Source organism: Apteryx mantelli, chromosome 2, assembly GCF_036417845.1.
Source record: "Apteryx mantelli isolate bAptMan1 chromosome 2, bAptMan1.hap1, whole genome shotgun sequence".
Taxonomy (NCBI): domain Eukaryota; kingdom Metazoa; phylum Chordata; class Aves; order Apterygiformes; family Apterygidae; genus Apteryx; species Apteryx mantelli.
The window spans coordinates 111,083,610-111,105,136 of record NC_089979.1 but is presented as its reverse complement, the minus strand read 5'-3'; the positions used below and the strand labels follow the sequence as shown (position 1 = coordinate 111,105,136).

Sequence of the window (21,527 nt, the reverse complement as noted above, 5' to 3'; positions counted from 1 at the left end):
GTCATGTCTTCTTTTTGTTGCTCTTCTCCACTCATTGTTCCTGTTTTCTCCCTCCCAACTTACTCTTCTTTAACTGGGTAGGGGGTTAATTTTTGAGGGATTAAAATGGAACTGTTCATGTACTTAAAGTACCTAATTAGCTCTTAGATCAGGGACTGAGCTTTCAGCGTCTTTGAAAGATTAGACTCCTGTTCTCCAAAATTTTTTTCTGTAAGAAATTTTGGGAGGATGGATGCTTACTGTAAACTGCAGTGCATTTGTTACCCTTTTGTGGCTTATAGTGATTATAACGTACCTTCACCAGAAGATGCTGTGATTTGGGAATAAGGCAATGTGTATTTTGAAATAAATGGAGCAATTCCTTCCAGATGAGTTTTGCGCAAGCTTTGTACCTACCAAAGCAGTGTTGCATTCATGCCTTACATAAAAAGGCAGCAGAAATTGGCAAATGAATTAACATAGTGAAGTTTCAATTCACATTAGAGCTGGTTCGTAGAAGCCAGTGGAAACATTCCTATTGACTCCTATAGTGATAGTCATTATTTATAGATTTCTACTGTTTTATCTTTGTAAACAAGGAATTGGTATCATTCTTCTGTATGCATTTCTTACTACCAGCTCATCTAGTACAGAATGCTGACCGCTTTTATCATACAACTCTTTGGTAGCATGGTTTCCAAGGATTAGGTTTTGCAATGTTAGTGGGTTGCAGAAAGGAACCACTGGCAAAAACACTGGCATAACATGATACAGCTTGTTACCATTCTGCACTTGTAAATTGTAGAAGTTGTCATCCTTTTATGTTCTCCTTTGAATGCTGAACTAGGCACTAAGAGAAGAAATATCAGAAATAGAAAGATTATCCATGGCTTGCATTTGTATTATCTTGCAAAAAGTAATTTTATTTTATTGATATTCCATGCTTTGCAGCGTCCCTTTCCCATAGCTTACCATGTAAATTGCAAAACAGATCAAACAGAGCTAGGCCAATTTGTACAGAAAATGATTTTTAAAAGCATTCTGCTAACTATATTCGTATGTCATTATAGTACAGACATACATATTGACCACAAGCACTTTTAAATTTGAAGCTAAAGCAAATTTGTTCAACTAAAGACTGTAAATCCTTCTGTAATTTCAGTACTACAGCATTTCTTACTCATAAGGGATCCAAACATAAAGCGTAGGTTCTATTTTTATGCAATAATTACATTAAGTTTATAGAAAGCAAGTATTGTAATACATGGTGCTAAATGAAGTTAATGATGAGTAAGAGATTGGGATAGTGTACCAAGTTCAGGAACCTTTCTGACATTCTGTTCTGGTCTCATGTTAATTATTTGTTTCTTTGAATGTAGCCCATGTTATTCTAAATTCTGTAGTTGCCTTATTATTCTTGGAGAATGTGGAAAGATAGGTTGATTATATTTATCAGCAAGATACTGTTTGGGAAGATGGAGGGGGTCATTTTTTAATTTCTCCCTTTTAACTAAAGCCAGACTGACCAAAAGGGTCACTTTGCTATTTGTAATTTGTATTACATCAGTCCTTCTCAGAAAGCTATATTGACGATCTGTTTGTTTCTCTGTGGGGTTTTCGGGCAAGCTTTCAAATGCTGAGGTTTTGTCTGTTTAGTGTAGTCTGCTGACAGCGCTTCAAGTTCCATCACATTTTTTTTACAGATCTTTTTCATGGGTGGCCTTTATCAACATTTTTCCTAATTCCTCTGAAGAACAGCATGCTTTTCGTCGATTGGTTACTGTCTTTTGTCTGAAAGATAGCTTTTTTTGGTAGTGATGGTTCTTTATCTCTCTGCGTATAGCGCTTGTGAAGTATGTTGGGATCTCTCAGCATGGAAGTGACGGTGCAGAATATTTTTAGTAGTAAAAGGCAGGCTGTGCTGTAGGTCTTTGGTGAGGACAAGCTGTCTGTCAGAATTGCTGCTGGTTCAAATTACTTACAAAAAATTTGCTTCTAGCATGCCTCAGTCCCTATAGCTTCTTCTCCCATAACCAGCTGCCCAGCACCCCGCTCACTCATCGTCGCCTCCCCTGTCCGGCCTGGGCCCTGCGAGGTGTGGGTTGCCTGGCTGCCTTGGCCCTGGCCCGGCTCCGCAGGTGTGCGGCCTTCTTCCCTCTTGCCTGCTGGGCCTGGGGGGGCCTGGGGGTGCCGGTCTGCCTGTCTGTGTGTGGAGAAGCAGGGGAGCTGGAGAATAACCTGCGTCAGTTTCCTGCTGTCTCGGCCACCAGGATGACCCCTGTGTTCGCCACCAGAACCAGCTGATGTTCAAAGGACAGCATGTCCCAACCACTCCTCCCTTTGGCAGCTTTCTACATTAGCTCCGCTGTTTTCCATCTGGGGAAATGAGGCCCCAGTTCTGATGGTTTTTGCGAAGTGTTTCCCTTTGGTCAAGCAGGCCAAAACTCAGACTATCCAGGAACAGCAGTGGGGATTGTCAGCTACCCGGAGAGCTAGTTTAAAGGTTAATCTCATTTCAGAAATAAGGGGAGGGAGATGCTTTAAAATGCTTCAGTGGAAAAATGTCAAAAGCCATTAGCTGCTGGTTGAAATGTATGAAGGGGAGTAGCATTAACTCTGTTCTTCATTTTGTGTAAAGGTGAAGCGAAGCATTTCACCATTTACCTTGGGGAATTAATGCGCAACATTTTTTTAAGGTCAGTTCCTTCGTTACAGGAGTTCTCAGTAGAAATACGAAGTAACATTTGTTTTATCTTGCACATATCTTCTCTCTCTTAAACATACCATATCATCTCTTCACTTACATGGGGTGTGAGTGTTGGTTTATAAATACAGCATGCTAAACAGCTGTATATTTCACATAGGAAGAGGTGATATACCTGTCAATTTTCTTTGTTGATGTGCTACATATATATTATCCCTGTTCAGGGAAGAGCACGCCTGGAATTCTATCACCTGCCAACTAAAGCAGGCCAATAGGATGGATTCATACATTCCATATGCCTTAATGGTTTCAACTACTGCTGTTTTTTTTCCCTGCCAGGAAATATTTCTTTCTTAACTTTCACCTTCCAAAGATATATCCTTTAAAAAACTGAAAAAGGAAGGTTTCCCTTTTGGTCCTGCATGTGCTTTTCTAGAGCTAAAATTTGTCTGGCCTTAAAATCCCCAATATCTCACACTTCTGGTGGACTAAAAATAAGTTTTGTTTCTTTGCAAAGAGGTGATACCTAGCTTTTCAAAAGAGACAGTGCTTGCCTCTAGCTGTGAGAAGGCCCTGCACAATGGATTTCTAAGTCATGACATTTGTATGTATGTTTTACTTGTATTAATTACAAATTTGTCTCATTCTTGCTCTGAACATTTAAGCTTCTGTCAACAAGTTCCTTCATTTTATAAGAGCTAAAAGAAACAGCCCCAAGACATTGTTTTTTCTTGTAACATACATAAGTGGATAGCATTGAAAGGTGATACTTAAAGGCTCCACAGCTTCTGCTTGGGGTGATCTGCATATTGTGGAGCATTGTAAATTCATGTTAAGACATCTTCTCCACTGCCTGAGCCTGTATGCTGCGAGTGACCCCTGTCTGTAAACTTTGTAAATTGTGTGTGTGTGAATAAGTGCATGTCCATGTCCATGCGTGTCCATCCTTTCCCTGTCAAAACATGCTTTGTGACCTGACCTTTTGGATACTCTCCTTTTGGTTCACTACTATTTCTTTTCTCCGTGGCAGGAGACTGTGCAAATGTTACTTGGTGAGAACAGCTTGTTCTTTCCCTTATTCCCACCTGTCAGGTTATGACTGTAGACAGACCTGCTTTTCCCTTTCCTCCATTCTTATACATTGAACATGCAAATGCAGAGCAGTCCCTTTCTTAGCTTGATTTTCCAGGTTTCTGCCCCTTTCCTACAGAAAGGAGGAAAGGGCTTTCTGCAGTCATCTCTACTGGCTCAGGCTGCACTACAAATGTAATTTGGTTTGGGTATGTGCACATGCTCACATTTCTGTCAAATTGGAGAGTGTGTGATGCAGAGTTCATGCTGCCATTATGCCAGCTGTGGGAAGACGGGCAATAACTGATCCAGTGTATGTGCCAGCTGGCCTGAACAAATAATATGCATGAACACAGCATTTTTCATCTGATTCTGGGATCCCGAGTATCACTAAACTGTGGCCTCAAATGCCTGCTATTTCCTAAACAAAGCCACCCAGTTTAGCTCAGCTAAACCTCTTCAAGCAAGCACAGTATTTTATAAACAATGTATCTTGAGAAACAGTAATTACCCTTAATAGCATGGCAGAAATTAGGGCATCTCCAGCATTTTACAGAGGCTAAATATGACAAATACAATGAGTGATGAAACTGGAGAGCAGTGTGTCTAAACTGAGAACACCCTGTTAGGGTGAGGGGGCTGCTCAGGGTTCCCAGGCTCCAGCTCAGTGCAACGTCTTGATATAGGCTCACCTTTAAGTATAGAGTGTGTTCCCTGCCAAAGCGAAAGGGACAATTCACAAGTTTAAATCTAATCATGTACATAAGTGTTTCTGCTTCCACAGAATGATGTAGAAATAGTGCTCCTAATTTTGGATAGTCTGAATCCATGATGGTGCTTTACTGAAGTAGTCATTAGTAAGCCAAAGCTCTATGGAAAGATGTATACTTTTCTGACCTTTTTAATATATAATTTTACATTTAAAAGAAAACAAAACCAACTATAAAATGTAGATGAAGAATAGAAATCGTACCAAAGGATTTTACTGTTGAAGGGTTACTATAGAAATATAATATGTGAATGTGCTGAAAAAATTCCACTACTATAAAGAGGATAAAATCCAGCTAGTGAAATAATTACTGACAATTAGTCAGTCAGCAAAGGGAAAATGTATTGTAGATAGCATTGCCATTTATAATTATCCATTGCAATCATTAATGACCTCTTTAAAAGGTATTCCTCTGTAAATCCCTCAAGAGAATGGGACCAAAGAGTTTAGTGTTGGTAGCCCGCTTATCATCTTCCTTTGAGGGCACAGCTATGGAAAACCAAAGGAATAACATTGGTATCTGGCTGCTGATTTTTTCTTTCAGTGAAAGTTTAGTTTTCTTCCATTTAGAAGTCTGATCTCAGTTTAACCTTCATATATATATATAAAGATATATTGCTCTTTGGTTTTCTTGCCTTTTTCCTTTATGTATCGTTTAGCAACCCTCTGAGAGCGAGATTAACTTTTCTGAGTTACAATGCAGATATCTGCTTATATTCTGCAGTACCTTAATCTATCAGCATATTAGTTTATCCTATTTATTTTTTCCATGTTTATAGGCATGGTATATAAATCTGTTCAAAAACCCACATGCCTTTATTCTTTCCTATTTCTTTACTTCTGCTGGAAAAAACATCTGTTCTTTGGACCTGCTCTGATGAAATCCTGAGCAGACTCTGACTGGGATTTACAGGCAGCTGGCACTCCATCGAATTGGGTGGCTTGAATCAACTGCTCTGTTCTTTTGATGACCAAATTTCCACCTTGAAAACTCATTAAGCTCAACAGTAAGTCACAGAAGGGTGGAAAGTGCCACGTTCAGTTTTGTGTGACAATCCCGTAATTGCTGAACTGAGGCCTGCAGCCTGTTGTACCTAGCCCTCATTTGGGAGGGGAATATGCAGGCATCTCTGCAGCCAAAGAGAATGCCTCCCCAAAACTGGATGACGCTTTTGCAGCAGAACTGCCAGTTTGGCACACTTTCAGTGACAGATGGACCTGACCATTGATATAGACCTCTCTGCACCTGGGGAGGAATAACCCCATGCATCAGTACAGGCTGGAGGGTGACCTGCTGGAAAGCAGCTCTGAGGAGAAGCATGAGGCAGCAATGTGCCCTTGTGGCCAAGGCCAATGGTATCCTGGGGTGCATCAGGAAGAGTGTTGCCAGCAGGTCGAGGGAGGTGATCCTCCCCCTCTCCTCAGCCCTGGTGAGGCCACATCTAGAGTACTACGTCCAGTTCTGGGCTCCCCAGTACAAGAGGGATGTGGCACTACTGGAGCAAGTCCAGCGAAGGGCTATGAAGACGATTAGGGGTCTGGAGCATCTCTCTCATGTGGAAAGGCTGAGAGAGCTGGGCCTGTTTAGCCTGGAGGAGAGAAAGCTGAGAGGGGGGGATCTAATCAATGTATACAAATATCTGAAGGGAGGGTGTCAAGAGGATGGAGCCAGACTCTTTTCAGTGGTGCCGAGCGACAGGACGCGAGGCAACGGGCACAAACTGAAACACAGGAAGTTCCATCTTAATAGGAGGAAAAACTTAATTACTGTGAGGGTGACAGAGCACTGGCACAGGTTGCCCAGAGAGGCTGTGGAGTCTCCTTCTCTAGAGATATTCAAAACCTGCCTGGATGCGATCCTGTGCAACGTGCTGTAGGTGACTCTGAGCAGGGGGGTTGGACTTAGATGATCTCCAGAGGCCCTTCCAACCTCAACCATTCTGTGATTCCGTGGTGATCATTTCTGCTTCAAATATGCCCATAACATGCCATGGAGTGTGGTGAGAAACACCTCATTAGTGGTAGCGTAGCATTGTGAGCTCTGGAACTGGAGGCCTTTCACCATGTTAGCTATGGGAACTGATTTCATGTCTCTGCACTACTGTGTGCTGCTCCACGTGTCTAAGTGGCTTTTTTAGAGCTAGCTCTGGACTATCTGCACCACTCTCCAGTTTGTCACAGTGTAAATGCATTCTCAGACACAGTGTCCCTGGTTCTCTGGTGTCTTTTTTGTTTCCTCATTGACCAATGAGATAATGGAGTGATTCACACAGTGTTTATAGTTAATATATTTTAATCTAGGATTTAGTGGTTCACGCTTTTCTTAGCTTTTACTGTGACCAATAATTAGTGTCATTGTCTTCAGAGCTGAATTTCAGCAGCCACCCAGAGCTCTCAGCAACAAGGTTGACTTGGTTAAAAGATATTTGTACAAATCTCTATTAAATGTAGAACTGTCTTTATCGCTGAAAGGAAAAATCCAGGAGGTTTCTCGCTGATCTCTGTAGACAGAGAATGCTGCGTTTCACTTTGCAAAATGCTTTGATAGTTCACTGATGTGAAATCCATTTCATTCCCATGAAGCTTGAGTAACGAGGCCGAGGCAGGGCGAAGTGGCACAACCCGTCCTGGATCATTGCCTCAGCCTATGAGTTTGCAATCACTTAAGCGTGTCACAGGCCAATGCCCATGAGCCCCGTTCCCCTCTAACAGTAGGTAAATGTCTGTTTTATGTTTGCTGTGCTGTTTCTATTTATTGATGCTCAAAACCACAAGTACTGGCTTGGTATGGTGGCAACATGTACATTTTTGTTCAAAAGGCAGTGTAAGCTCATAAGTAAATGAGTGTGGCTCTGAGGGCCATGGCAAGTTTTTCTACACTGTTGAATAAATGAAGGTCAGGGAGCAGTCCCTTGGCCTGGGGCCAGGAAGGATGTGTTTGCTCATATCTGTGCTGCAGAGGGCTTGCAGGTTTGTCTGGGAAAGAGCTAGTTGGGGCGGTCTAAAATGAAACCTGGAAACAAGCTAAAAATGTAGTTATGTGGACAATCAGAAGGCCACTCTTCATACTCACTGCCCAGCTTTCTTTTATTTACCCACAGCCCTTTGCATGCAAGAAAGTTACTTTCTCACCCTCAACCTCAAAGCTTTTAGCAGCTTTCTGCAGGTTACTCATTGATGCAGACTTCTCCAAAAATCAATTTAGTAGTCTAACAGCTGCTAGGTCTCTCAAAATGCTGAGAGTGGACAGCATTTCACTATCAGTTGTTTGGTTTTAAGGGCTGGGAGCTGTTTGTGTGCTTTCTGTGAAGGGACCCAGTTAGTGGAATTCTTCCAACATAAATATCCTTCACTGTGTACTGCAAGAAATAAACATATCTGTTAGGACAATAGTCAGTGTAGTACAGATACCTAAATGTATCTATTCTCCATGTTTTTTAAGGGAAGAATTGGTGCAAAGGGGGATTTTTTTTTTTGCTATCATTCTGTCTTCCAGCTAAATGATTATTTTTTAATTAGGTAGGGATTGATCCACACTAGACCAGATGTTTTCATTTTTGACAGTTTTGCGGGGATATATATATTTTTAATTACATTCAAGAAAAGCTTTAATTTTAAGAGCTGTATTTTTTTAAAATAGAAATGAGTGGAAAAAGCTAATTTCTCAGCATGTGGTGCAAGCTGTAGAGCAGCTATAGTATGTTCTGTTGAGCCAAAGGCATATTTTTAGGCTGGCTCTCTGCTATACATGTTGTCTTAACAGGCAGTTGATGAAACTATTTTCTTTGTTTGTAGATGAGGTCTTGTCTGAAAACTTTTTGGACTACAAGAACCGTGGCATCAACGGCTCTCACCGTGGTCAGATTATCTGGAAGATTGATGCTAGCTCTTACTTTGTAGAGCGTAAGTATTTTTCCAATCCTACTACAGCACAATTCAGCCACTGCAGAAAGAGAATTGAACTGTATAAATTGTTCTTAGGATATTTTCATGCCCGGTATGTCCTTTAGGAAAGGCCAAGAATATTATCAAAAACTTTGAATGCATTAGGAGTAGCTTAAAAGTGTTATGGAGTAGTAAATCACAGTTTCTACCAGCACATACATTTTGTGGATATTAAATCATTTACTTTTTTTGATACTCCTATAAGCAAGTATTAAGGCCATTGACTATTATGACTATATTGTTAGCAGTGAGCTGTATTAACTTTAATTATAGTAGTTTAAAAAAGCTGAATTTGGGGACATAATTCACTCCAGGAAGACTCATGCTGACTCTTAATTGGAAAGAAAATGTTATGGTGGGTCCAGCTTCCTCCAGATTCGGATGGATTCAGAGGCGAAAAGGGTATAGTTCTAATCTTTGTCTAGACTGCTGTAACTACAGGTTGGTATACTTTGATATGACTACACTGATTTCAAAGGAGTTTCTTCTTGTATTCATATATTGCCCAGGGAATCTGAAGCAATGTAGTGTAAATGTTTTCCACCACTTCCTCCCCTTTGTAAGCAAGATAAGCAAATACTGAATTCTCTTATGCAAAGTACTATATACCTATGTATCTACTGTACACCAAGTTAGCAGCATTTCCACTTGTCCCACATCCCTGTCCAAAGTGAGCATGACCATTCACGTCCTTCCTCTTTTAAAATAGTCACCATGTGCCAGTGGGAATGGAATTTATGATTTCCAGTTTCCCCAAAGTAAACCTGCACTCTTTGGATAACAGAAATATGTAATTCAAAAGAATGGCCTGAGGTCTGTAGCAAAATACTGGTGGTGAAAGAGCTATGTTTAAGAAGGAGTTAAATGTAAAGAAATCTAACATACAAAAATTTCAAATTTTCAATTGTACTGAAGTTTTCCAATGATCTCCTCTAGCCTGCCGGGCAAAATTCAGAAGTGATGTGTAAGCAGATATAAATTGCATGACAGTCAGGGGTATTGGTCTCAGAATGTCTGAATTTGAGGGCAATCAAGGGAATCTTTGATATAACCTAAATTTCAAAGGAATTAGAAAGGATATGAATTATACTTGATTAGATTTACCTCTGATTTTGACCTCAAGCATCTGGTATCAGCAGGAATGCATTCTGCTAAATGCGGATGTTCTGTAGATATTCAGTCCTGGAAACAAGTTATGACTTTGCAGTATGAAACTGTTGTTAATGTTCTGTAATTCCCGGTGTTAAGTTAAATTGAGAACGTTGTTCTAAGGAATTAACAGGAACTACTGAAATGTCTGTTTTTTCATCCTGTATTTTGAGAAGTGCATTTGGGGGCAATTTTTTAATATTAAGAACTTTGATTATAGTTATCCTGATTTTGGAGCAAATATACGCTGTGGGATCTAACCTTTAAAGCAAAGGCTCTTGTTTGTGGCTGCTTCTTTGAACTGCTGTTACCAATCTGTGAGACTGATGATGCTTTCTTCTATCTGTTAAAGTATGGGAGCGGAGAGGTAATATCCCAGAACCAGGTTTTGAAGAGGCCTTGTTACCTTAGTGTACTGAGGAAAGATGGAAGTAGAACTGGGTTGCCGGTTGCTTTCTTGTCCAATCCATAACAGAAAAGGTGGAGACAATGTGTGTGAGAAGGGAGAAAGCCTCTTTAGGTAGTTCACATTTCATTAAGGGCTCAACAGCACAGTGAATTTTGACAGCTTAATAAGTTGCTCCTGTTAGCCAAGACATGGTTGCTGTTGTTAACTGATTGTGTGTACACTCTTCACTTGCCCTACTGTGAGAAAATGCAACTTAGCTTAACCATCCCTCACTGATGCTTTGAACTGAGTCATATTATGTTGTCGTTGGGCAGCCTATATTTGATCTGTTGCAGCCTATATTTGATCTGTTAAAGAATGGTAACTTGTTATGCTGCCATCGTTTGTTTGTGAATCTGAGCCCTGAGACTGTGTACCAACACTCACAAGTCATTGCCCTGTCCAGATTTAAAAGAGGAGAAAAAGAAGTGAGGAGTAGTAAATAATGGTGCATATGGGCACCCTTAGAGTTGCTTGACTATCGAGTGTGAAGTTAAGCAGTGAAAAAATGTTGATGTAATTCGTTATGTCTAAATGCATATTTGAGGGTACCTGCTCCTTGTTGAGAATTATATGTGAAATTACATAAGTTTTGTAGTTGATTAAATGTTACACTGCAGTGTTTGAAAACCTCATGTGTTTTCTATCTAAAGAAACATTGTAAACCACTTCCCTCAGACTTCCATTTTTTGGACAGATATTGTACCTTCCTTCCTTTTATGTTTGCATAGCACATAATGCAGTGACGTTTACAGGAATCAGACAGATACCGGTTGTCACAATCAAACTCATCTAAGAGATCTATTTTCTTTTTCTTGTCATTCACTACAGAACATTTGCAGTTCATTTATTATTTCCGAAGGTTACAGAGACAACCTGAGGACAGAACGAGAGCATGTTCAGTGGTCAAAGGTTTACCTGACCCAGTACCCTGTCTCCAAAAATGGCCAGTAATACAGGCTTGGTGTAACATATAAAAGATAAGCAAGCATTAGTGACTCTCCAGCTGGAGTTTTCTATATTTCTGTTAATCTGTATCTCAAGCACTTCCTGAGCCAGGTAGCCTTCTTATTTACTATTGATCAAGGATTATAGTAAGTGGATTCATTTTTCAGGGTATCTGTATTGTTTTTCTATGCATTGTATTATACTTCCCTACCTTGTGATTGATTGGCATCTCGCTGATTGTAGTATTAATTCTCTATAAAACAAGAGTAGCTCACTTGCAAAGGTGAGCTTCATTGCTGCTTTTGCTTTTGTTTGCGGACACCTGTGCCTTGGTATCTGTTCACCAAATATTACTCAATATTGGAAATGTACCAATTGCATAGTGCTTCAGAAGAGGTTATGTTACACACTGCAGTGTTTGGCCCATCACAGCTGGCAGGAGAGAAAGGATAAAGGGGAAATCAGGATATGGCCAAATGAAGAATCAGTCTTATGTAGAAAATGTGAAGTTCCCAAGATTGCACCCCAGGAAGACAAATTTCAGTACCTATTCTTGAAATTTATAAAGGTTAAATGTTTTTGGTAGTGTTATTGTCTGAGGTAAAATATGCTTATGGGAATCATTGAGGTTCTCCTGTCCAACCTCAGAAGTTGAAAAGTGTTTCTTTTGCCAAGAGTTAGACTTTAGGACTCCCCACCAGGTATTTCTGTATCACATGCAAGGAAATTGCCCTTTTCCTATTGCCAGCCAGCCACTTGAAGTAAAGAGCTTAAAAGGCATTTTTGAATAATTTCTTATTGAAGAGGTATATAAGCGAACTTGAAAAATCATCACAGGTATTAAAGTTTGGCAGATCTGCAACAGTAAGATCCCTATCAATACAAAAAAAGAAGAAACTTTAGGAGTGAAACCAAGTAAATACATACTCATTACCATTTTCTGTATTTTGAATCTATAGGCATATAAGGCACATAAGGTGTTCGAGAGTGTTTTGTTCAAAATCCTTAATGTTTCCCAATGCAGTTATCTTTTCTTTCCATCAGTTTTAGAAGTTAACGGGAAAATGAAATACAACATTCTAGCTATGTAACCTGCAGTGATGGTACAGAAAAGCACTGTTTGGATATGGAACAGAAAACTGACATCTAGTCCTTGTAGGTGGGCGCTAGTTTGCATGCAAAGATCTGGAACCTGAAATAGGAGGAAGTAAAGGCAAAAATTGCTGGAGGCTATTTTCTTCGTGGTGGTAGATGATCACAGCAGAAATCTGCTAACAGAGTTATTAATGATAATTACTGGCAAAGCCCAGCAACTTGGAGGACCCCACTGGACCGAAATAGTGCACATCTTGTTGCTATGGGCAGAAGAAACTATAGCAATATTGTGAGTGATCTATAGAAGTATCAGAAGTGGAAAACAAAAAAATGTATGGGAAGAAATTGAAACCATTTTTTGTATAAACTACACTGCTTGTACTTTTATGAAACTGAAATTCTGCGATTTCAAATGTTTCTCTGTTTAAGTTATACTTTCACAATATTCTCAGGGTGTTGCCCAGTCTAAGTCATTAATGGTTACTTTTTCAGATATATTTAAAATTATGGTAAGTTAAGAAATTGGTATTGTGCAGTGCAAAACAGCTTTCTCTTTTTGCTACAGGTTTCTACATTTTGGGGTATTTGGATGAAACACATGCTGCTTTTGAATTTGCTGATAGTCTGGCTTAAGACAACCTAGACAGCCCTGGTACTTTTCAAAACAGAAAGACAATTTCTTAATATATACCCTTACAGCATTATCAGATACCATGGCCATATAAAGTTCATGTTTGTTTTATAGGCTTCTATTTATTCACTTTGAAAGGGATTAATATCTTTCCTAGAGAGGCATATGCCTTTCTGCTTTGCATATCACAAACTTGCAATATAATGTTGCCAGACAGATATGTAATTGGTGTGAGCCAGAGAGGGAATTGCTTCCAAATTGCAGCATGAATGCGGGCAGAACAGAACTCGTCTCCTATTAATGCTCAGCATATAAAAAGCCTTAACAGCTGCAGAGGCAATGTCGCACTATGGCCAGTTTTGCACTTCTGCAGAAGTCTAGCAGTTTGGGTTTTATGACAGCCAGTGATAAACAGGAACTATCCGCTGTAAACATGAAATGGTTGGAGTTTGGGGGGAGGAAGGAGGAGGAAAGAGAGGTTACTTGCCACTAGGGATGTATACTTTGTCTGTGTTAAAGCTTGGAGGGCACTGCAGTGAAAGAACCAGCCTATAACGGGTTTTCCAGGAAAGTAAACATGCTCTGCTTCATTGGAATTTCTGGCACAGTTTTTCAGCTTATGCAGCAATACAGAGAGAGTGCAGCAGACCATTTCACTGAGGTGTGATGCAGCATCTTCCTAATAAGCACACTATCAAACTAGCATCTCCCTAAAAAGATAAGAAAAGTTTTTACACGATTTGAAATTGCATTGAAGGTAAGACAAATACTTGAGACCTCTCAATCTACTAGGCGTTCTGTAGATCATACTGTGTGACAGCTAAGAAAACCTTTTAAAAACCTTTTACAAGTGTAACCAGTCATCTGTATAGCAGTTTCACATGGAAGCTTATGAGCTGAGCATGCAGTTGTTTTGTTTAAGTTTGTTCCTGTTGTTGCTCTTGCATTTTTATTAATAGCAAGGGCATGTGACAGGCCTTGCAAATAGCAGAAATAATAGTAATTTATTCCTGTTGACCTGGAGAACTAGCAGGGAAAGAATGGTAAAGAAATCACACAATTAAACAAGTCAGTGCACTTGCTGGAAAGACTGGTAGCAAATGAACAATATGTCATAGTCCATGGTTAATATATGCCATATATATGCATGTTTATGGAATGCAAACAGAAACTTTCCCAGAACTCATACACAGTAATGCCTCATCTGGGGGCTCCCTCTAGAAAAACTATCCTTTGCATTACTAAGCTGATTTAAAGGCCATTTTCAAAGTGCAGATACTTGATAGATGTTGTAGTTTCAAAGGTTTCCAAAGGAATGAGGCAGGATCATATCAACAAAAGCTTTAATGAAGCTGGAGTCCTTGCAAATTTTTCCTTTTTCTGGGCAGGCTGTTGACAAGTCCAACATCCTAAAATAATTCCGTCTCAGTTTTCATTACCCCAACTTCTCTTAAATCACGTACATCTTCACGGAGCAAAGAATATGTGAGGGGAGAAACCTGAGATAAGGCCATCACAAGTCCATCTTTCCTTGCCTTTGAGCAGAGTAGAATATTCTGCATGAATTTAACTTTCGAGAGTCCACAAATGGTAACAGCTGCTGTAACACAGAAGTATCTTCTTCAACAGTGTAAACACTATTTAGCAGAATGGTTAAAGGCATCAGAGAAAAAACAGATAAGCAATAGAGACCTGTGCACAAAAAGGCACATGTACTGTCAGTGTTTTTCCCAACAAAAGATTTTGAGGTTCCCTCTCTTCATCTCCTTACACACGTACTAGTTTTTATTGACACTCTTTGGTTGTCTTCTTCCCCACATGCACACTTGACACTTTTAAATTCCTCCTTTTTTCTCAGTCCAATGGTCCTATACAAGTTTAATATTCACCTTGGAACTGGGCTTAGCTTTGGGAAGAGGAAAACAGTGTGGGCCTGGATGCAAACATTTCCCAGTTAAGAGCTGTTGCAGTTCCTCAAGAACCCTTTGTTTTGGATCCTTTAATCAGCCCTTTAATCTTTGCCATTGTTTCCTTTCATGTTGGTTTTTCTCTTACAAAGTCTTTTTGTGCCAAGACTGTAGCCAGCAACCTACTGTACATGAAAGCCTAGGTCAATCCACAGAAGGCATCACACACAGAGCTATTTCTCAGCTTCCTGCATCATTGCACTGTGGTAGCTTAACTGTGAGACTTGTCTGCAAATCAGATTTCTCTTCTCTCTTTCTCTACCTTTCCACAACTTGTTTTGACACTTGGACATGTTTTGTTTGCACTGTGGAGATCAGTGCTGTGTGTTGGTTTGTTCCTCCACAGAGAAGTGTGTGCTTGGGGGGCAGCACATGTGCTTGGTGACATCATGCTGGGACGGCCTGGCTGGGCCCCGCACTACCTGCTCTCTGCTTTTCATAGTAGTACCTAAAATTATAAAATCTCTGCTTGCGCAAGGCTGAGGTTGAAGTGAGACCTCTGATGTGTTGGCACTAGAAATTTCAGGAAGCTCTTTCAAGATGAGCTGAAAAGTTTTAAAAGAGAAATAATGCCTGATCCTAGGCCTGCCAAAGTCAGAGCAAAGCTTAGTTCCCAATTACAGGGACCACAGCTTAATGTCTCAGACACACAACCCTAAACAAGTATAACCGTTGTATCAGAGCATCAGAGACTGAGCATCTCTTAAATCCGGAGCCAATGATCAGGAAGTTATAGTAGGATTTAACTGAAACTTCAGATCTAATTGGAACTTCGGGGCATCTGGGGACATCATGGTTTGACCCATAGGTCTGTTCTTGTTTGTTACTTTTCAAAGAGCAGAATTCAGTATCGTAGCCTGTGATAGCTGATGGCTCATGTAATGTGGAAGCAGGGAGCTGTGCTCCCTACCCCTCTTAATGTCTCTTCAAGGGGGAAGATCCATGTGTTGGGGCCAAAGAGAAGAAATGAAAGTGGAAACAATTTGTAAGTATTTTGCTTTAAAAACTACTTGCTTGTTGTCTCTGAGTGTAGTCTTGATTCTGCTGACAGGCTTTAATTTAACACTTAGTGAATTAGGATTGTGACAATTTTTATTATTTGCATTTTTTTTTATTTAGTAGTGTATAGTGATTCAAATAAAGAACAATTCCTCATTCTTTTCTCTGTACTAAGATAGTTTCTGTCCTAAAGAGCTAAGGCCTGGTTTTTGAAGGTGCTGTATTTGATGGAAATGTTTGAGAGCTATGCCTCAAAGCTGAAACAGAGAAGATAGATTAAAAAGTGATAGGTGAAAACAGAGGCACAGAGTGAAATGAATTGGCCAGTGCACTGCTACAACTGGAAATAGGACTTTAGTTTCCAGAACCCTGCTTAGTGTCTCATCTGTTATTTTAGGTAATCTTTAGTCTGCTTGCAGTCTGCCCTATTAGGAATTACTTGAAAGTTGTACCTTGCTGCATGATGCGTTCCTTTCCCTTTTGTTCTTTGAGGAGCAGAACTTTTGAAAGCTCTGCTTCGGAAAAGAGGAGAGGGTTTGCATGGGGCTGTTCTGGCTTCATCAAAGTTGGGCAAGCCTGAGAAAAAGAGGTGTTGAATGAACTGGCATTTTGCTTCATATTTCCGCTTCATCTTTTATTTTTAAGCCAGCTGTGGGCATCTCGAATTTGCTTGTTGTTTTCCTTCCCAGGTGTCATCAGGTCAAGGAACAGTGTTAACTTCCCTCCCAGTTCAACAACCTGGCTCTTGCCTGGCTGGTTCTCTACCTAGGAAGGCAAAGATTTGTCAAGTCTCATTCTCTGAACATACGGCTGATGCAGCTGGCTCCAGCCTTATTACTTCCTTGCAGCTAGGTTTGTGTCTTATGTACATAGACAGAACAGCATCCAGTGCTGCTGGGTAACCCCATGTTCTGGACATGCGGACTGTAGTTTCAGCTACCAGCTGTGCCTGGCGTGTTGTGGCCCTGAGAGGGAGAAGGATGCAGCCTGGAGAGGATGTCCCCCAGCAGCAAGTGGTACCTGAGGCACCTGGTGTTACCTCCACCTGTTGAGAGATGCAACATCATGTGATTTCATACCTTGGGAAAGATATGAAATTGAGTGGAAAGGGAGAAAAAGCACAGACCTTTCTTGTTCTCCTCTCCTTCATTTATCACATTGTTTTCTTCATTCTCTTTATCTTTTTTTTCTTGCACAGATCTGCTGGTTCCTAACTTGACATAGGGAGATTTAGGAGAACACCAAGAAAATTGTGACTGTTGGAAGGAACAGGTCTTTGGGGCTCGTTTGATCATAAGGGAAGGGGAAAATTGACAAAAGGTTCAAATACTATTTCCAGGCAGGAACTCTGCTTGTCTTGCTCTGAGCTCATTGCTTAACACCCTTTACAAGAAACAGGTAAGGTTTGGAAGGCGGCCTGTAGTGCTGCCACTGCCAGGGGATTGAAGAGAGGCTACGCACTCCTTACAACAGATTCCACTTGAATGCGTCAGTAGTTGGGAATGCCATGGCCTTTCCATGCCCCGGCATTAAAATTTGTGGACAGCTGTAATTTCTGCCCTGTTTTGCACTGCTCTCCCTTCTCCAGATCCCACTGAAAATATGAGGTAGGCCCTACGTCCTTCAAGACTTTTGGAGTTGCTTGTGTTGTTTATGCATTTGTTCCACAGAATAGAAGAATTTAAGTAGAAGCCATCAGACCACTCCATACCTGTCAGTATATGTTCATTTTAGTTCTTTAGGAGTCTAACTGTAAGTGCCCAAGTGCAAAAATGCTGGGTCTCACACATGTTTGTTTTGCTTTCCAAATCACATCAGCCATATCCACAGGCATGTTGTACTTGTTTTAGAGTCAGAACTTTCTTGTGCATGTAATGCGTTTTCTACCTTGCCTTTGATATCATTCAGGTGGTGCACCTGAGAAAATGAAGAGACATTCCTGAAATCCAGTAGTGTGGCTAATAACTGTATTTTTCTTATCTAACCTAGTATTTGAAAGATGCATGAACAAATATCTATTGTTTTACTTCTTTGAACTTTTGAATGTTAGTATTCTGCACAATGGATGCTGAAATCATGTAATAATTTGTTTTAATGGATCAGTATAATTCAGATAATGTTGTTTTGTGCCTGGTAATCTTTTCTACCGTTGACAGGAAGAGATTACAAAGTCAGCTCTGATTCACAGATCAATCTTTGCCACTGCAAAATACTACTGGAAAGTCTCTTTTGGACTGTGCTGTCTAGGGATTTGGTGGAATTGCTCTAGAAGATAGGACCATTGTCTTTGCTCTGTTATGTAGGGAACCTATACTCTCCCCTTGGATACTTCTGTTGGGCATGTTTCTGATACTGCTGCAAGCCAGTAAATCCCCACTGAAATCAGTAAGAACTGCTCGTATGCAGCAAGTGCGTGCCATCAGGCCCAGCACCTTTCATATGCAACCGGGTACAAGGTGCCCAGGTGCAGACTTTGGCCCAAATGATTTTATCTTTCTAGTAAAATGGAAGATGAGATTTGCATAGAAGGCAAGTGCAGTGGAAATGGGAAGCAGTTGTGCCTGGAGGGGTATCAGCACACACATCAAAAAGGTCATACTTAAGACTCCATACTCCAAAAGAATGCTAAGATACCAAGCCTTGTTTCAATTGTTTTCCTATTAATTAAATAAAAATAAAACTATATTCGTTTTTTGGTTTTTTTTAATTAAGGGTATAAGTTTAGCTCACAGATGCAAAATAATTCAGGAGATGAGGAGACTTCTTTGGCAGTGTGAGATCTCAGCACCATCAAACTTGAACATTTCTGTTTATGGAGATCTGTCCAGGGACAGGGGTCTTGGAGCAAAGGATAAATCACTTCAAGGATTTGCCTGAGAAAGGAAACTCAAAAGGCTGCTTTAATGATCAAGTCCATAAATTGTTTCAAGATCCTAAAAAATAGATCAGTGTCAATAATTTACCATTTCTAATTTTGTTGGGATTTATAGTTTTTTTGGGGTAATCCTGTTTAAAAAAAAAAAATACCATCAAAGTAATTGATCAAAACTGAATGTAGAAGGCATGTATTAAACACAACATTTTACTTACTTTGTGGAGGCTATAAATTTGCTTCTCATCTACTGCAAGGTTCTTTTATACCTCTCTACAGTGGTGAAACACCTTAAGGGCTCTTTTTAAATATCCAGTGTGACATAGGAAAAATCTCAGTATAAATGGTGATAAATCCCTTCACTTAATAAAGAAATTTGACTGTAGCCCTGCTATGTTGTTGTTTGGTCTTGGCCAGTTGTTGTGGCTTGTGGCTTGTAGTGGTTATGTCACCCCAGTCTTCCAAAAGGGCAAGAAGGAGGACCCAGGGAACTACAGGCCAGTCAGCCTCACCTGCATCCCTGGAAAGGTGATGGAGCAGCTCATCCTGGAGGCTATCTCCAAGCATGTGGAGGACAAGAAGGTGATCAGGAGTAGTCAGCATGGCTTCACCAAGGGGAAATCATGCCTAACCAATCTGATAGCCTTCTATGATGGAATGACTGTCTGGGTAGATGAGGGGAGAGCAGTGGATGTTGTCTACCTTGACTTCAGCAAGGCTTTTGACACTGTCTCCCATAGCATCCTCATAGACAAGCTCAGGAAGTGTGGGTTAGATGAGTGGACAGTGAGGTGGATTGAGAACTGGCTGAATGGCAGAGCTCAGAGAGTTGTGATCAGTGGCACAGAGTCTAGTTGGAGGCCTGTAGCTAGCGGTGTCCCCCAGGGGTCAGTCCTGGGTCCAGTCTTGTTCAACTTCTTCATCAGTGACCTGGATGAGGGGACAGAGTGCACCCTCAGCAAGTTTGCTGACGATACCAAACTGTGAGGAGTGGCTGATACACCAGAGGGCTGTGCTGCCATTCAGAGAGACCTGGACAGGCTGGAGAGCTGGGCAGAGAGGAACCTCATGAAGTTCAACAAAGGCAAGTGCAGGGTCCTGCACCTAGGGAGGAATAACTCCATGCACCAGTACAGGTTGGGGGTTGACCTGCTGGAAAGCAGCTTTGCAGAGAAGGACCTGGGAGTGCTGGTGGACACCAAGTTAAGCATGAGGCAGCAATGTGCCCTTGTGGCCAAGAAGGCCAACGGTATCCTGGGGTGCATCAGGAAGAGTGTTGCCAGCAGGTCGAGGGAGGTGATTCTCCCCCTCTACTCAGCCCTGCTGAGGCCACATCTAGAGTACTGCGTCCAGTTCTGGGCTCCCCAGTACAAGAGGGATGTGGCACTACTGGAGCAAGTCCAGCGAAGGGCTACAAAGACGATTAGGGGCCTGGAGCATCTCTCTTATGAGGAAAGGCTGAGAGAGCTGGGCCTGTTTAGCCTGGAGAAGAGAAGGCTGAGAGGAGATCTTATCAACGTGTACAAGTATCTGAAGGGAGGGTGTCGAGAGGATGGGACCAGACTCTTTTCAGTGGTGCCGAGCGACAGGACGCGAGGCAACGGGCACAAACTGAAACACAGGAAGTTCCATCTTAATAGGAGGAAAAACTTAATTACTGTGAGGGTGACAGAGCGCTGGCACAGGTTGCCCAGAGAGGTTGTGGAGTCTCCTTCTCTAGAGATATTCAAAACGCGCCTGGATGCAATCCTGTGCAATGTGCTCTAGGTGACCCTGCTTGAGCAGGGGGGTTGGACTAGATGATCTCCAGAGGTCCCTTCCAACCTCAGCAATTCTGTGATTCTGTGTTATGGCAACATTTATGCAAGTCATACATGGTGTTTGAACAATTTTATTAGAAATCTTACTTGACCTTCCATGAGGGTCTTGCCTGACTTAGGAGGGACAAATTATATCTATGTCATAGTGCTGTAGTAACTCATCCTGCTTCTGAAAAAGTGGATATATAACACAGGGAGCCTTTTGATATTTGGCTTTCCTTGGTAACCAGTTAATAAATCTAGCCCTATTGCCTTCTTACTCTTGGTCTGGAGTTTCCTGCTGTAGGACTCCCAGATGTCAAGAACATCCAGAACAGACTTAGAGAGTGAGAGGTCAGCAGGAATGAATTACCTCCCTGCAGGGTTCCAAGACTTTTGCATGGAAGAATCATCTTTCTGCAAGGTCTTTAATATTGGTAATAGGATCTTGAGAGCCTCAGAAGAATAGTGTACTATACTTTCAAGCCATTCTCCAACCCTTTCAATACTCTAGATGTTCACCTCTCCCCACCAGGAGCAGCTGCAATTTCCTGTCATATCTCAATGTTGATGGCTTTTTATAAAAAAAAAAATCTCGAAACAGATACTTTTGCTGTAATTGTTTCTTAATTAAATCTCCATAATGATGCTTCTCTTTGTCCTTCCCCTTTCATTAAATTATCTATGCTGATTTCATTATGCGTTCTCTCTTTAAATGATGTCCTGCCTATGGATTTTTTTTTTATGATAAAGTCTCCTTTATCATAAGTAGCTGCTTCAGTGAGACCGCTAATAGTAGACAGCAGTGTTTAGTCCAAACCCTTCCTCCTCCCTAGGTAGCAGGGCCTGTGCATCTGACAAATATTTGCTCGCTCCTGAGACAGGAGGAAGCAGCGGTGTAGAGAGATGACATGTTTACTAACCTTGGGGAGCTGTCATGGCTCACGTGGCTTTAGACACATCCCTGAGAATAAGTGCTAAGATTTCATCTTTCTTAGGGGTCGCTTTTAAGGCAGCTTTACACGAGTAGACTGCATGTACTGATAATCCTCCACTTGATGGCCCCTTTGCACCATAAGAAAGGCAAAAACAGAATCACAGACTGAACTGGGGTGGAAGGGAGCGCTGGAGGTTGTCTGGTCTGACCCCTG

At 41.1% G+C, this 21,527-nt stretch overlaps 1 protein-coding gene across 1 annotated transcript in view; it reads left to right on the top strand.

Moving 5' to 3' along the window:
* HECW1 (HECT, C2 and WW domain containing E3 ubiquitin protein ligase 1) overlaps positions 1–21,527 on the top strand; it is a 203,541-nt gene that overhangs the window by 30,090 nt on the left and 151,924 nt on the right. Inside the window, exon 3 of the mRNA XM_067291220.1 lies at positions 8,319–8,426. Coding sequence (XP_067147321.1) covers positions 8,319–8,426 — 108 coding nt within the window. The remainder of the gene's footprint in view (positions 1–8,318; positions 8,427–21,527) is intronic.